Below are 17860 nucleotides of genomic sequence, written 5' to 3'. Positions count from 1 at the left end.
GGTAGAAGGACTCTTCGGTGCTCAACAAGGACAAACTTGTATCAAAAAGCATACTACCTGGGCACTTCATAAATGACTACCCAAATAAAATAACGGAGCACTCGACTGGTCTGCACATTCTGTGTCCCCATATGGAGATCTCTGTATATGTTAACGTCCACATATGGAGATCTCAGTATCCGTCATTCCATATCCCTTTTTTGCCCATATATGGAGATCCCTGATGATATGCCCATGCGGTATACGCGCATATTCCATATACTGTGAATCGGTTTTGGAATACTGAACGGCATATCCGAACGACTTGACTGCAGGCACCACACTTTGGGTCCTTGCTGATGTGAGTTTGAAGTGAGTCGGGCCCATCTGCTGTACAGTATGCTTATGTATATGGGCATAGTGTGGCTATGGATAACCTGTTTAGTCCTTGCTAAATGGACGTGGTCCGCCCGTCTGCCCTCTGGCCGGCCGGTCCTCACATTAGACAACTTTAATATACAGTAGGACAGGATAATGACATGCCAGAAACAGGGACCAGATTGGATGTGGTTATGGCTTGACTGAACAAAGAATGTTAGATTCTACATCGAGATACTGTCTGGTGTGTGTAACCAGGGACGTGCTGGCCATTGGGAAAAGCGGGACAACTCCCGAACGGCCGGTTCATTCCCGGCCGGTCCAGTCCGGCCATTAGGGAAAAAATACAAATAAAATGTCGGCCTTCGTTCCATTTTTGGGGCTGGGCGGCCAACAAAGTAAATCGTCACTGTCGGGCAGAAATCTCGTATCTCCAAGTTTCAAATTTGTAAAAAAAATGTCGCAAAGGAAAGCCCTGCTTCATCATACAAGGCCGTTGCACAAAAGTAGTGAAAACAGCATATCTACAAGCACACAACGCCTCGCACCGCGAGGCGTTGTGTGCTTATAGATCGGCTGTTTTCACCAGTTTAAATCATTTTTTAAATGATAAATACTAAACAAACGGTTTTGGACATAACAAGGTTTCCACCCGACAACGACGCAATATAACTCATGTAATTGGCCCACTGGCTTGCCTCTCCAACTCTTTTTCCCGGGCTGAATCAGGGGCCCAGCACGTCCCTGTGTGTAACTCATATGAGCTCATAGGATTACATGCTGTCTCAACGTATTCTGCTCTGCACCTTTTGAAGAAATTAGAGAGGGAACTGGGATCAATGACAGAATACTACTCTACTGTATGGCTCCCTGTGGCCTATATTCACTGGCATTTCTAGAGCACTGCTCAGCATGACATGGATGTTCATCTTCTCTGACAACCTCCGCTTCAAAAAACATTCTAACAGCATTACAACCAGGGGCGTCACACCAAATTCTGGGACCTGGGTACAAGGATTCACTGCGGGCCCCCCATGAATGTTCTTCATGAATGCAAGACTGGGAACGCATTATTACGCATTATTTTGTGCTTTAACTATTGAAAAACAGCAGATATACAAGCTCACAGCGCGGCACACAAGCTTGTAGATATGCAATTTTCTTTATCTTGAATATTTGTGCAAGTCTTTGAATATTTCAAATCCTTCTAAGGTTTTTTGAAAAACCTGTGTTTCTATGTCAGTAGTGCTCAAACTTTTTCATGTGAAGGACCCGCAAAATTATATGTTTTTGGCCACGGACCCCCATCTCAAAATATTTAGTTCCAGGGACCCCACAGAAGCAAAATTTGAGTTACAATGTTGTAAAAAAAATACATGTATTAAAAGATTTGCACACATTTTCACGACTTTTCAAAAATAGCAGATCTACAAGCTCGCAGCTTTGTGAGCTTGCATATCTGCTATTTTTCAATAGTTGAAGCATAAAATAATAAAGGCTTTGGGCCCTATAACTCAGTCCCACTCCCCCCCCCCCCCTTGTGACGCCCCTGATTACAACATCAACATAATGGGTAGACTTATTCTACAATCGATTTGCGCTGCCAAGTGAAATCACTGTGTCTTGAAAAAAAAAGAAGAAGAAAGGAACGCTAATATGACAGCACCAATGACGAAAACAACAAAAGGGTAGCGCGTGAGTCAAAACGTAATGATTTCTGAAAGGGAAAATAAAGCCCTTGATGTTTCATCAATGGAGGAAGTCATTAAAATGTATTCCATTAATTCTGAGGAGTCGGGGGTTAGCTTCCTGAATAATGCAGTGTACGTTGCTCGTTTAATTACTCCCACAGTATAGAATACCGTAGATCAGGGGTCTTCAACGGGGGGTCCGGGACCCCTATAGGCGGTCCTCAGAGTTACTACAGGCGGGCCTGCGTAATCTTTGTGTGATAATTATTTTAAAATGAACAACTTGAACCCTCGCATCCCAATTCTGCGGAGGACTTTAGCCAAAAATCACACTTGTGTGAACTGAGCGGTGGAGGCTGCGTGTGTGTGTGTGTGTGTGTGTGTGTGTGCACTGGCGGAACAAGTGAACACCGGGCCCGTATGCGAGCCACAATGACCGGGCCTCGCCGCCTCGCACCCCCCCCCCCCCCCCTGACGCCGACGCGGGGGGGCTATAGCCTATACAATACAGCAACCCAAAACAGTTACAGATCCAGACACATAGCCTAAAGTCCTAAACATACACAATAGCAGTAGCACCCACCATCACAGAAAGCAACTTGGAAACCAATCAATCAAAACAGCATCAACAGCACCACCAATGAGCAACACTCACAGTATTAATAAAATATGGTGAAATGCTTAGGAAACATTGGCACAGGGACAGCAGCCCATGAGCTCTATAGCCTTCAAAGTATGCTTAAATAGGTCTACTCACCACTATGAAGTGGCTCCACGCTCTGCTCTGCAAAATCATCCACTTGTATTTTTGTATGTCCAGTTTCTTTGTCTCGTTCACTTTCTATTGACAGCATGGCCAGTCAGTCCAGTAAGTGCTTCTCAAGTAGTTTTTAACCCTTTTCAATTTTGAAAATCACCGCTCGGCACAGTTTATATGCATTTCCGCTCATGATTAAGCCACCCATGCGTAAACAACTTGCTGAAGGCTAGCTGGCTTGTGTTGACAAGTGATTGATGATGATGTAAGTGTTTAAAAGGCCCGCCTGCCCCACCTAGAGGCGGAGGACGCAAAGTGCGTCCAAATCCTAATAGGCTAAACTAAAGATCCTTGTGATCTGATCGTCTGACGGCCGGGCCCCGTGGTTCGCGGGCCTATATGTGGCCGCTTACCCAGCTTAACCGGACGCTCCGCCCCTGTGTGTGTGTGTGCGCGCGCACACGTTTGTGTGTGAGTGTGAGTGTGCCTGGCCTGGCCTGAACAACAGCACCCCTCCCTTAACATGTGTGGTCAGAAAAGGTACTGCAGGCTACATACAGACAGACACGGACGGACGGACACATACCCACACACACGGCCACGTATAGGAGACGGTGTGACCACCGCTCAAAAATAGCAGATCTACAAGCTCAAAGAGCTTCAGAGCTTGTAGATCGGCTATTTTCAGCAAATAGGTTCAGTTTAGTGGTAAAAAAAGTACAAAGTGAAATGACAAGTTTAGTATAACGGTTATTTAAGTGGTCAAAAATCAGGGGAAAAAACACATTAACACGAATCTAACAGACTGATCAAACAAGTTTATGAATCTATGAAAACAATGAAAATCTCTATCACACATTTATACAGTATGTAGAGGGGGTCCCTGCTTCATGTCTCTCTCAGCTAAGGGGTCCTTGGCCTGAAAACGTTGAAGACCCCTGCCTTAGATTCTCCCTCTGTTTGAAGGCCTATCAGTACACACCACCCACCAACAGGGGGTGGTGATGTGCGGACTGAAGTATCAGGCTATATCAGTGTATAGGCGGATGTGGTTTCTGACCAAACATGGTCAGACTTGACCTACTGAGCCAGTGCTGGGTCTAATTAGAGCAAGGTTTTTCCAAAGTGGGTGACGGGGCACCCTGGGGTGCTGTGACGGCAGTCCAGGGGTGCCGCGAGATAATTTGATACACTGATACACACACTCTTGGAATTGTAGGTATTACATTTAATGTGACTCGGTTCCACAGATAAATATTGTGAAAATAGCATATCTACATGCTCACAACGCTTCGCGCTGCCTGCTATTTTCACAATGTTCGCCTCTTGCTTACTTAAAGGACAACTTTAGTTTTTTACAAGGGTTCATATTTTAGATTGTAATTAAAGAATATAAAAGATGAGTGCTAAAATTATACTTTGAGGTCGAATAATTAGAATACTAAAAATCACTATTCATGAATGCCCTACACAGTACATGAATATTCGAAAGCCAATCACTCCTTACTATGTTTGGTTGGATGACTGCAATCTGCACACATGTATGTGTACTGGTATGTGTACTGGTACACAGTACACATACATAAGCCTGTGTGTGTGTGTGTGTGTGTGTGTGTGTGTGTGTGTGTGTGTGTGTGTGTGCGTGCGTGCGTGCGTGCACGTGCGCTATGCCTAGGAACGTGGAAGCGACAGATGGCTGTGTCGGTGTTTACTGTCAGCGTCTCTCTCTCTCTCTCTCTCACACACACACACACACACACACACAAACAAACGCGCGCGCGCGCGCACACACACACACACACACACACACACACACACACACACACACACACACACACACACACACACACACACACACACACACACACACACACACACACATACACACACACACACACACACACACACACACACAGATGTGCGAGTGTGTTACTGTCACAGCTATGCTCCAGGATCATTGCAGAGACGACAGCATTAGTGGCATTAGTGGCAGTGGTAATTTGTACAGCTGATACTGAATGTCAGTGTGCAATCCTATAGGCTTTTGGTGTAAATGCATCATCACCCTACGCACCGCAGCGAGAGGTTTGCATATTATGCTTACTTCATCTAGCCGTGTACACACTCTAGTCAGGGAGTTTTCACCCGGACAGAAGGAGACAGACAACAAAACAGAGACAAAGGCAAGGCAGAGACACGAGGGGGAAGAAAGTATAGGTGGGATTTTGAACGGCTCTTTGAAATGAACGATGGGATCCGGTTCGCAGTAGGGAGCCGTTCCTTTCTAATGAACAGACAGTTGTGGAAAAAGTACAAACATTCTTTACTTATGTAAAAGTATCAATACTGTACTGTAGAAATACTCTGCCACAAGTAGAAGTTTGGAATTAAAATCTAGGCTACGTGAGTAAAAGTACAAAAGTATCTGTATCAAAATGCACTTAAAATAGGCCTACCAATAGTAGAAAATAGTCATTATGCAGAATGTCCCATTTCACAGATTTTCCAAAGTAGAAAATGTAGAAAAATAATTTGAAAATAGCAGATCTACAAGCTCACAATGCGTCGCATTTGCGACGCATTGTGAGCTTGTAGATCGGCTATTTTCAAATGGCAGAAATGTAGCCTATATATATGGCTGAAATGTATAGGGTTGAAGTGAATTTTTAATTATAATCAAAATCTACAAAGTAACTAGTAACTAGAATGAGCCCGTTTTTTGAACAGCTCTTTGAAAGGAACGGATCCCAGAGATCCGGCTCACTTCAAAGACCCATAAATCCCATCTCTAGAAGAAAGCTTGAGAGGGATAAGATATGGACAAGGACGGATGGGAGGACAGAAAGCGAGCGGGACACATACTGTACAGAGCAGGCACGTGCACACATAGACATCAAAGGGGGCTTGAGCCCCTGCCCTTTTATCCGTCTGTAAAAAAGTGCCCTCTCCAGAACCATGAATGCATGTGTAGAAATCCATGCCGTTAACCCACACCTCCAAGTATTGACTTGATTATGCTTAGTTCAGTGTGGTGTCAAGCACCGAAAATAGTAGCGCGGAGATTTAATTTATCGTGAAATCGTCCTCCGTCATGCACCGGGATCAATTCACCTTTGATTTGCCGAACTGCATATCCGGTACCATTTAAACCCTCTATTGGTGAAACATACTTCTAATATACATACTTTTTTTCCCACTCTCTACCAAATCTCTTTGCCAAAAAATAGCCGATCTACAAGCTCACAATGCGTCGCAAAGCGAATCGTTTGTGAGCTTGTAGATCTGCTATTTTTTGGCAAATGTGTTCCTAACCCAGGATCATGGAATTTGATTATCGCGATAATATCGTAAATCGCGATTTCATTGGTCACAATAATCGCGATATGACATTTTCATATCGTCCCATCCCTAGACAACACACAAGGCAACACCGCCGTGGTGCCACGGAGGCCGGCCGGCCTGCCTTTGCTGCGTTCCATTTCGGGGACAGTTTGTCCTTTGGGTTCGTTGCCGTGGACTGAGGAACCTGACAAGGGAAGGAGAGCTAGGGAAGAAGTGCTGCTCAGGGGCTGCGCACGTGAGAGGATGCCATAGTGTTAATGGAGTGTTTATCTGGGGCACGCAGCCACAAAGACCACGCGTCTAAGGAGGAGAGGCCTGTAGGGCACAGGGGATATGGAATTCAAATACTATATGCACGCAATGCCATTTATTGTAACACACTTATGGACCCACCATACGGGCACACGGGCATGCGCGCGCGCACACGCGCACGCACACGCACACACACACACACACACACACACACACACACACACACACACACACACACACACACACACACACACACACACAGAGCATATCATATCATCAGACAAGGCCGTCTGCACAAAAGTAGTGAAAACAGCCGATCTACAAGCACACAACGCCTCGCACCAGCGAGGCGTTGTGTGCTTGTAGATCGGCTGTTTTCACCAGTTTGAATAATTTAAAAAATGATGAATACAAAACAAACGGTTTTGGACATACAAGGTTTTCACCCGACAACGACGATATGTGAACGTGTAAAAATATTATTCCAGACAACTAGCCTATATTGTGTTGGAGGTGATCTAAAAAAAAACGAAATGTTGCCTTCTTGTTCTGTAAGAAGCAGGAACCTCTGCCAAACCAGGAAAACCTCTCAAATAGGGCTTCCTTCCTCCCGCACAACCACCACCATAGCGATTCTCAGTCACTCCTTATAATGAAGCTGGATAGTCACATGCTGTAATAGCAGCATCACATGAAAAGAGCTAATTTCAGTGGCTGTGTGTGTGTGTGTGTGTGTGCGTGTGTGCGTGTGCCTGTGTGCGTGCGTGTGCGTGTGTATCTCAGTATAATATGGAGTGATTAGTCATTGTGCATGCTGTGCTTCCCGTGGCTGTGGTAGGGAATGCCTCCAGGACCACAGGATTTAGCATTAGCTGTGTTACTTACAGCTCATGGTACTGATGTTCAACCGGGGGTGTCACAAGGGGGGGAAAAGTGGGACAGAGTTACTATAGGGCCCAAGGTGGAGGGGGCCTTAATTATTTTATGCTTTAGCTATTGAAAAATGGCAGATATACAAGCTGCGAGCTTGTAGATCTGCTATTTTTGAAAAGTCTTGAAAATGCGTGCAAATCTTTGAATATATGTATTTTTAAGCGAACATTTTGTAACCCAAATTTTGCTTCTGAGAAGGGGTCCCTGGAACTAAATATGTTGAGATGGGGGTCTGTGGCACTTGGTGCAGCGCTGTGAGCTTGTATATTTGCTATTTTTCAATAGTGAAAGCACAAAATAATGCGTAATAATGCGTTCCCATGCAGTCTAAATGGGTTAAACCCCCTCCACCTATGAAGAACATTCATGGGGGGCCCGCGGTGAATCCTTGTACCCAGGGCCCAGAATTTGGTGCGACACCCCTGCCTGTGTGTGTCTGGCATGTTTAGCTGACTATGACTCACACAGTATACTTGACCATACGGCAGAACATTTTCCAAAACATATTATGGTTTAGATATTCAAGGAAGGAAGCCATTGGATTCTATTAATTTCTGTATGGTATGGAAATATACTTGCAGAGAGTACAGAGATTGAAACTTGCTCGAGATTAGCGCATAGAACTTTATTGTTGTGCTTTGAATAATTTTAAAGTGCAGCTTGATTTGAACGGTCCAGGGGAAAATATTCCCTGAACAAAAGGAAGATTTACAGTATGAAAGAAATTCACTATTAACCCACACAATGATGCCAACATTTACTCAGTTATTAAGGCATTTTTGAGCTGTGCCAACCGCTCCAACAACTGACTAACCAATATTTATGGTCAATGCTATGAATAAAAAACGACATCTAATAACTATGGTTACATTTATGGCCTGACCGAACTGCAATAATAATAAAGAATACACATTTGGAAATGAAAAACAGCAAAAGGTACGGCCCGCTTGAGTTTGTGACCTAAATATTTGCGCCCCAATCATTCAGCTATTGGTGGGTCACTGGGTCACCCCGGCCCTAAACTGCAATATTTTATACCAGGGCAGCAGGCAGTGGCACAGGAACATAGAGAAAATGTGATAGTATTTCAGGGTACAATTTTACTGTAACTAACTCATTTGTACAGGGCTGAATTAGTGCAACAATCTGAAAGCATTAGCCAAGAACAATAATAGGCAAATGTCTTCTGACATACAGAACATGTATGCAGCTGATACAGCCATTGTTTTTAATGAACCACATATTAAAATGTCATGGTAGTCAAGGCCCACTTCATAAAGGTCCTTTCGAGAAGGGAGTGTGTGTGTGCGTGTGTGTGTGTGCGTGTGCGTGTGTGTGTGTGTGTGTGTGTGTGTGTGTGTGTGTGTGTGCGTGTGCGTGTGCGTGTGTGTGTGTGTGTGTGTGTGTGTGTGTGTGTGTGCATGCGTGCGATTTGAATCTTGCAAACATGCAACCAACAGTAAGGACCAAATGCAGATATTGTCACTAGAATATTCATGTATTGTATCCGCTTCCTCTTCTTTCCCTAGTTGGCCTTTTATTCTGGAGTCCAGGCGAGCCCAGAAGGCAGAGTGACATTTCTGGTACTTTCTCAGCAAATGTCCTTTCAGAATAGAGAGACATATGGAAGCAGTGGACTTGTGTAAAACCTTCTTCAGAAGGCGACAATTACATGCACAGCATGAACAAATGCTATACTGTGTATGTATACACGCAACATGGCTGTAGGCACATGAATTGTTACACAGTGTTATGCAAAAGCACTGTGACCACTATGCACAGCCTGCAGAAACCACCTATAGCACCCTGTATACAATATTATTCATATTCCTGTTTTGCCAGTGATGTACAACAACACACATTATTACAACATTCAGGGATGTAGAAATCATAAAATCGTCTTAGAGCAATTGTCATCTAGCCACTTAAACCTTATACTTCATTGAACAGGGTCCCCGTGCATCTATCTATGCATGGGCCCCGTTCCTTTTTTCCCTCTACACCAAATCTGTTTGCCGGAAACAAACAAGCTCACAACAAGCTGGTACTTTAGATCAACTATTTTCGTCGTACATATGTTTACGTTTATGTTATGTTATGTTTTAAGAAAGGCCCAGAATCAAGATGATTTGCAATACACATATTTCTGGTATGAGTAGAGTTATTGCGACCGTCAGGTCGCAATAAAACCTCCACCGGCTGTCTGTCAGTCAGTCTGTCAATCAGTCAGTCAGTCTGTCAGTCTGTCAGTCACGTCACACTTTTCCCCAACTCATAACTCCGCCACCGTTGCCCCAATCCATGCCAAACCTGGCACACACACTCCTTGCCTGCCAATCCACAACCTCCACAACCTCCAGGGACCCCCGGAGCTCCACCGCCACCACCAAAAAGTGCAAAAATTACCAAATGACCACCCTAACGGGGCTGTTCACGGGGAATTCCCGGGGACCACCGACTCCTGGTGCTCCAGAATGGATGCAAAAGTGGTCGCCTCGGCGGGGCCAAGAGAGCCGTCAACATGAATCTGTCCCATATAGCGCCACCATCAGTCCCATTTTTTCAAACACATTTTTGGACACTGCCCCAACTGATATTGCCCTAAAATCACGCAAATCGGTACACAGTATGTCTACACTCATGTCATCAACATGGATCTGTCCCATATAGTGCCACCATCAGGCTGATTTTTTCAAACACATTTTTATTTTAATGAATCACCACTAAAGAATATACAGGTAAACTGCGGCTTATTGTCCCCAGGGAGCACAGTGTTTGATTGTACCAGGCAGGGCTATTAGGGACAAATCAATATGAAAGGCTCAGACTTTCAGCCAGGGGCCGGGGATTGTAGGGTGTGGCGTTGTATTTTTGGAGCACTTACCAAAGTCTGACATGTCTGACTCTTTTTCTTCACCTCCTCCTCAAGTGTTTCACACTCCTTCCTTTTGGTGCTGATCTCTGACTCCTGAGGAGAGAGAGAGAGAAATGGTGTGTCAGGAACAGTGAAACCTCAAAGGCTTTGGGCATGTCAATATTTGAGACTGTTAAGGTGTGTGTGTGCGTGCGTGCGTGCGTGCGTGAGTGCATGCATGCGTGCGTGCGTGCGTGCGTGCGTGCGTACGTGCGTGTTTTTAGGCAACTGCCATACATATGCGATCTCTATTCTTCTTAAAGTGTGCAAAATCTCTGTCCTGCGTGTGTGTGTCTGTAGTTCTCGTATTTCAAGAACCGTCCGACTTCAAACTGTCCCACCATTCATTACATTTTTGAATGCCTTCTTTGCTGACTACCGTTCCATTGATCTGTTTAATTGAACAAACAAATACTGTGTTATCTGAAAAATTACAAAAGAGTTAGAGGCTTACTTATATCGGGTTGTGCAAACACAACCAAAATAATAGAGTCTTTGGTTCTATTTTGTAGCAATTACTGTATCCGATCGAGACTTGTATAGTGTGTCATTGTTATCCAGAGTTTGACTGGGACCAGGCAGCCCAAAAAGAGATGTTGCCCATCAAAGCTGGCAGGTTGTTCTGACCACCCTGGGGCTGCGACAATAATCCAATCAAGAGATCCCGCTTCAGTTTCATCCACCCGGTAGTGTAGTGAAGGGCACAGCCAAAAGAAAGTGGCACAGTAGAGGGTACAGTATATGGACACTCAAGAGCATTCCCACCTCTTTTTCAAAGCATTTAGTGTACACCCATTCTACAGCAATACCATACAGATTTTCACGTCAGCATAATTGCAACTGCGAGAGATATGTTAGCGGTGTCAAAGAAAATATGTGTCCACCTCTTACAGTATTTATTATCGGGCAATTATAGATTTAGGTACAATTCAGGTTCAATCAAGTACATTTTAAGGTTAAAAAAATAGGGTTAGGGTTATTTCTATTTTGGTTTGGTAATTTGTTAAGTTTCAGTTAGTTTTGCCTTGTTCATTTTGGTACAATCTTTTCTTTTTTTAAAACGTCTTTATTAAAGATTGCACATTAAATTAAAGAATAAACAAAGACAATAATAAAACAAAAAACACATACAAAACACACACAAAGACAGAAAAAAAAATAACATTGGGGTTTTACACTTGTCACCTTCATATCAGCAGCTCACCTCTTCTGAATCTATACATCAACCATTTTTCCCATCTTTTATTAAAACGTTCTTTTATCTTCAGTTTGAACGTTAACTGTTCCATGTCCTGTATATTGTCCATGATTGTCCTCCATTGTTTATTTTGGTTTTAATTTTATTTTCAGCTAAAATATAATCTTTTCCCCCAGAGTTTTAGATTTAGTCTCAGTTTATATGTTGAGTGTAATAATCCTGATCCTTACCAGTGAGACAAAAGAGTGCCAAAGTGCAACTGGGATCTTCTAAGATTAGTGAGTAGAATTAAAAGGGATTTTTATCTGTGTCAATGTGTTCTACAGACACACACACTCAGGGGCGTCACACCAAATCCTGGGCCCTGGGTACAAGGATTCACTGTGGGCCCCCCTATGAATGTTAACTATTGAAAAACAGCAGATATACAAGCTCACAGCGCGGCACCGAGTGCCGCGCTGCGAGCTTGTAGATCTGCTATTTTTGAAAAATTGTGAAAATGTGTGCAAGAAACCTATATGTTTCCATGTCAGTGATGCTCAAACTTGTTCATGTGAAGGACCCCCAAAATTATATGTATTTAGCCACGGACCCCCATCTCAAAATATTTAGTTCCAGGGGACACCCCAGAAGCAAAATTTGAGTTACAAATGTTCGCTTAAATAAATACATATATTCAAAGATTTGCACACATTTTCACGACTTTTCAAAAATAGCAGATCTACAAGCTCGCAGCGCGGCACTCGGTGCCGCGCTGTGAGCTTGTATATCTGTTATTTTTCAATAGCTAAAGTTACTAGGGCCCCTCCACCTTGGGCCCTAGTGACATCGGTCCCACTTTCCTACCCCTTGTGACGCCCCTGCACACACACTCCCTGATGGCATGGAACCACATCCCATGATAGGGCTAAAATAAGCACGGGAGAAGCCACCATGGAGTCCATGGAGACACAATGCATGATGTACAGATGAATATGCACTTCATAGTGCACTTCTGGTGCTCAGAGCAACGTTTTCAGGCCAAGGACCCCTTAGCTGAGAAAGAGATGAAGCAGGGACCCCCAGATTCCATATAGTTTCATCGTTTGACAGCACGATCATCAGTGTATTTTGGATTCATGTCAATTTGTAACCACTTGAACCGTCAATACTTAATAAACTTGACCTTTCTTTTAGGGTTGTTCGATATGGCCAAAAAATAAAATCTCGATTATTTTCTCTGAAATCTCGATTTTCGATTTCGATTTCGATTTTTTGTTAAAAGAATAATACATTGTTTCAACTATTTTGTTTTCATTTAAAAAATGCAAGGAAATGATTTTTTTTTCATTATTGTTTCATTTTTAGATTTTTTTTATATAGCCAAATAGCAAAATGCAATAAAACAATAAGGGTATTTAGTTGCGCAACAATCACATACAGAAGTTAACTTAGCGTCCTTAGTGTTTCATTATCAATAGTGAGTGACAAAACAGCCAAAACAAGCCAGCTCTTGGAGGCTGGTGAAACGGGTAAAAAAATAGCTAAGGCCGCCCCTGCACCACTCATGCACGGAGATGTTGATTGATTGTAAACGGAGGCGAAGCGCTTCGCTTCCCGACGCAAAATTAACACAGTGACAGGGACAGTATAGGAGTAGACTACAATAGGTGGGTAACACAGAATTAATAAGCTTCTTTCAAACTACAACAAGAAGTAAGTTTACCAGCTCAGCAGCGTTTTGTTCTGTTTGCTGCCTGAACCATCGCGAGTGAGCGCAGTGCGGTGGTGAGCTCTGCTCCGTCTGACGTGCGCTAAACGCGCATCAAAGAAATGACACATCAGAGAGAAAGTAGTATTAATTTGGTGTCGGACCTTGTCGTCCTGCTTTAGGAGGACCGGGCTGTGTACTTTTTGCGCGTGCAAGGCTCCAATGAGTAAGAATTTCCCTAATTAAAGTGAAAATCGATTTTACGATTTCCTTTTTTTTTTAATCGTCCAAAGGAAAAAACCCGGATTTCGATTAAAAATCGATTAATCGAAAAACCCTACTTTCACTCTGTACTTAGTCTGCTCTTTTCCCCCTCTACACCAAAGCTCATTGCCAAAAATAGCCGATCTACAAGCTCACAAGCTTGTAGATCTGCTATTTTTGGCTAAAGTTCTCAAGAATATGGACACTAGGATTCAAGTGGTTAAAGCTATACTGTGTAAGATGCCCAACTAGTGGTCATTAGCCCTATAGCAAACCGCGGTCGCGTCCGCGTCTTTCGGCCGTTTTTCGTACCTTCAGACCCCCGCGTCTGCATCCACCTCGCTGAGATCTATCTTTAGAGGGGTCCCTTGTTCCTGTGCGTTCAGTAATTCCAGAGATACGGACTCCTTCACCCTGCCTGGTAGGCGAAATTACCTAGAGACGGGATGGTACAAACGGGTGACAACAAATATGGCAGCCATAGCGACCCCACTTCAAGATGCGCTGTGATTGGCCGGCAGTTGTATAACCCTCGCTGTGATTGGCCGGTAGTGTGATGACGCAATTTTGGCGCGAGATCCGGTCCCCGGCAAGGATCACAGTTTACATATATAGAGAAGGCTTTACAGGCTGAAATTCACGGCGCGGATCTTCTAAAACTTTTGTGATTTAATAGTTAGGAGAATTTTAAGATTTGTTTTATAAAAAAAGTTACATAGTACAACTTTAATATAAAAAAAGGAGAAAAAAAGTTTCTATCACACAAAGATTTGGAGGACCCCCTGTAGTAACTCTGAGGACCCCCTAGGGGTCCCGGACCCCCTGTTGAAGACCCCTGGGTTAGAGCTCAGCTAGATTTTTGATCCTGGGATCCAGTCAAATAGCAGCCATTTTGGCGCTGCTACATCTCTTTGTTCCCCTTTTGACCTTGGAGTGTTAGTTCTATTTAATAAGACAGTGAGGAATTAAGTCAAAGCACAGGGAGAGAGCGGATGGTGGAAGAGAAAATGTCACCCATTAGTATACTAGCACTCGAAAAAGTACCCAACCCAAGTACTTGAGTCAAAGTATAGATACTCTACTAAAAGTGAATGTTGCTCAGTCATATTTGTACTAAAAACTACAATTTCCTTTAGATTACAATATATTTGATATACTTGTTTTACAATATCTTTCTTTGAAATGTAAAAGTAATACGCTTACAAAATACTCAAGTAAAGTAACATATACTCAAAAATGTACTTATTTAGCAAATACATGTACTTTGTGTCCACCACTGCCCATCCCTGACCTTTGTGTCAGACATGGTGACATTAGGTATCATTGCGGATTTGATCCCTTTACAGCAGGTCCACAAGGCCATGATCATGCTTAGTGAGAGAGAGATACATGTTGCTTACCTTCATGTATTTCATTGTATCATCAATATGCTACAACTTTTATTGGACTTATCTACTTCTTTTATATTATTATATTATACTGCCTATTCGTAGCATAGCCAACATTAAATAAATCAAATAGGATAGGTTATGTTGATAGATGACTAATTAAGCTAGCAAGTTCTAAAAGATGACAAACTGACTGACTCACACCAAAGATACTCAAAAGAGAAGATGAGTCATTCCAAGCTGGTATAATATTGTACACACTTCCAGTGGTCTACGTGGGCGGTGTGACCTTCTGAAAACGTGAGCTGTGTTGCCAGATCTGTTGCTGTGACAGAGACAGGTCTCGAACAAAGTTAACTTTGCACTTAACTCTCCTTGTATCTTGACGCTAGTTCACAGTATATCCTGATAACTGGCATCCTAGCTTCTCCGAGGCACTACATTGCTCTCGACAATGACTATTACTGAATAGATATTTATTGAATAGAGCTCATGCTTACTCTGCTTATTTCAATATCGCACGTCGTTCTAAATAAGAGCAAATGCTAAATGCCTAAAGTGTAGATTGTTTACTATCGACTATTTACTTTTCTCTGAAAAAGTATTATTTTTGCGTCAGAATGTTCAGAAGATACTGTATGTGGCTGGAGAAAAACTGGTCCCATATTCTGTAAATGTACTTCTGTAAATATGGGCCAAAGGAATCGGTCATAATCTGTGCTCATGTTCATTTCTCCCATGAGAAATACTAGACTCATGGGAGCTGCCACTGGTCTCCCAAAGGAGCGAGGCACCCACGTGATGGGACACCGACACAGAAAACACACACACTACTCAAATGACACTCTTTCCAGCAATTCTCCTTCGAATGTCAAACACACTGCATTACTGTCCTATCCTCCTCCCCTTCTTTGAATCTTGTCAGTCTTTCTTCCTTACACGCACACACACACACACACACACACACACACACACACACACACACACACACACACACACACACACACACACACACACACACACACACACACACACACACCTGCAACGGCCCGAAATGACTCGGCCTCTACTGACAGTGACACGCCACTTTTCACTCCCCTCTTTCATCTTTGCTTATTTTCTGAGTGGGAAGCAAGTCACACAGCTATAACCTTCAAATACCCTAATCTTCAGGTCTAGAGCTTGATAGAGAGATATCTTTATGATCCCACGGGGGAAAATCAGTCGCCCAGAGGCAGCACTGGAGTTACATATTGTCATTGTCGGGTGGAAACCTCGTATCTCTAAGTTTCAAATTTGTATGTTCTTTCGCAAATTTGTACGTTCTTTCGCAATGTAAAGCCCTGCTTCATCATACAAGGCTGTCGCACAAAAGTAGTGAAAACAGCAGATCTAACTCTCCTTGTATCTTGCGTCCATGAACACAAACTATGACGCAAAATGCGTCACAGAAGCCCCACTACGTCACGTTTCCAAACGCGGAAGTACGCTTCATGCGCTGGGTGAGCAACTCAATGTAAGTGGACGGGCGGGGATATCTGGTGTCCTCTCTATACTTATTATAACTCTATGCACCGTCCCCTCGACTTTCGTCACCTCTGCTCAAGCTTCCGCTGCCTTAACCCAGTTGCTTTTTGATACACTCGGACTGAAATACCTGCAAAAAACACTCCAGTTGGCACCACAGACTCCATCTAAAGCTACTGAGGACAATCTGTCAAACTGCAGCTTCACCCTGCAGACCACTACGTAACGTGTACAGTTTTCAGAACCAGACGGCCTGACATGGTGCCAAGCTGTGAATATTTCCTTCATAGCTTGGCATACCTCTCTCTCTCCTTTGCACGCAAGCACACGCGCACACACACGCACCACGCTCTCGGGCTGCTTACTAGGCCCATTTGTTTGGAACACATTTGCCAATGTTCAATTAAAAAAAAAAACCTGTGATAAAAGATTCAAATGGCTGCCATTGTGAGTAATGAGCTCAGGGATAAAGTGAAGAGGCGTTTACTACACATTAAATGAAGACAGATGAGGGAGTCTGAACCGCTGTAAGCTGCGATTCTTGCATTTGTGCCTCAATGGCACTAATGCAAATACACATCCAATAGCGATCCATATTCCTTCCATGTCAGCCCACATGCTTTACAGTAGGTGGGAATTATTCGTCACTGTCGGGCAGAAACCTCGTATCTCTAAGTTTCAAATTTGTACGTTTTTACGCGAAGCCTTGCTTCATCAGACAAGGCCGTTGCACAAAAGTATTGAAAACAGCAGATCTACAAGCACACAACGCCTCGCGGTGCGAGGCGTTGTGTGCTTGTAGATCGGCTGTTTTCGCTAGTTTAGTTCATTTTTTTAAATGATAAAAATGAACGGTTTTGGACATACAAGGTTTCCACCCAACAACGACGTACTGTCTGCCTTCCAGACTGTCGTGCTGGCAGCCAGGAGTCTGCTTAAACCCCAATTTAACAACTCGTCGTCGTCGGGTGGAAACCTCGTATCTCCAAGTTTCAAATGTGTACGTTCTTTCGCAAAGTAAAGCCCTGCTTCATCATACAAGGCCGTCGCACAAAAGTAGTGAAAACAGCAGATCTACAAGCCGCGAGGCGTTGTGTGCTTGCAGATCGGCTGTTTTCACTCGTTTAAATCATTTTTAAAATGATAAATGCAAAACGAACGGTTTTGGACGTACAAGATTTTCACCCGACAACGACGAACTGTAACTCTGGCCTCCCTGCTTTGGGCATGTCATTGTAGCCATAACATTTTGTTATCGTTGTCATTTGTAATTTGAATTTTCTATTGACTGTTGTTGTTTATCCCTTTTGGCAGTATTTTAAGCTGGTTGCACACTGCGCTGCGTTTTTTTCCTTGCATTTTGGAAATCCGAAATCCGGAGGCCAGGGAGAGAGAGAGGAAAGAGAGAGAGGAAAGAGAGAGAGAGAGCAAGGCAGTGGCGACAGCTGCGAAAATCAGGAAAAAAAAGTCAAGCCTGGTCCGAAAATAAATACGAAACGGGCGGCAGTGTGCAAATGTGATTGAAATAATGTGAGGTTGATTTTTTT

The 17860-nt window shown here is 43.4% G+C and overlaps 1 protein-coding gene across 1 annotated transcript in view; it reads right to left on the bottom strand.

Moving 5' to 3' along the window:
* rimbp2b (RIMS binding protein 2b) overlaps positions 1–17860 on the bottom strand; it is a gene marked incomplete at both ends in the record, with an annotated part of 127062 nt that overhangs the window by 73026 nt on the left and 36176 nt on the right. The window contains 1 exon segment of the mRNA XM_080737949.1: positions 10217–10300. Coding sequence (XP_080594075.1) covers positions 10217–10300 — 84 coding nt within the window.

This window comes from Nannobrachium achirus (genome assembly GCF_963921795.1).
Source record: "Nannobrachium achirus genome assembly, chromosome: 12".
Lineage (NCBI taxonomy): Eukaryota > Metazoa > Chordata > Actinopteri > Myctophiformes > Myctophidae > Nannobrachium > Nannobrachium achirus.
This window is presented reverse-complemented; position numbering and strand designations above follow the sequence as displayed.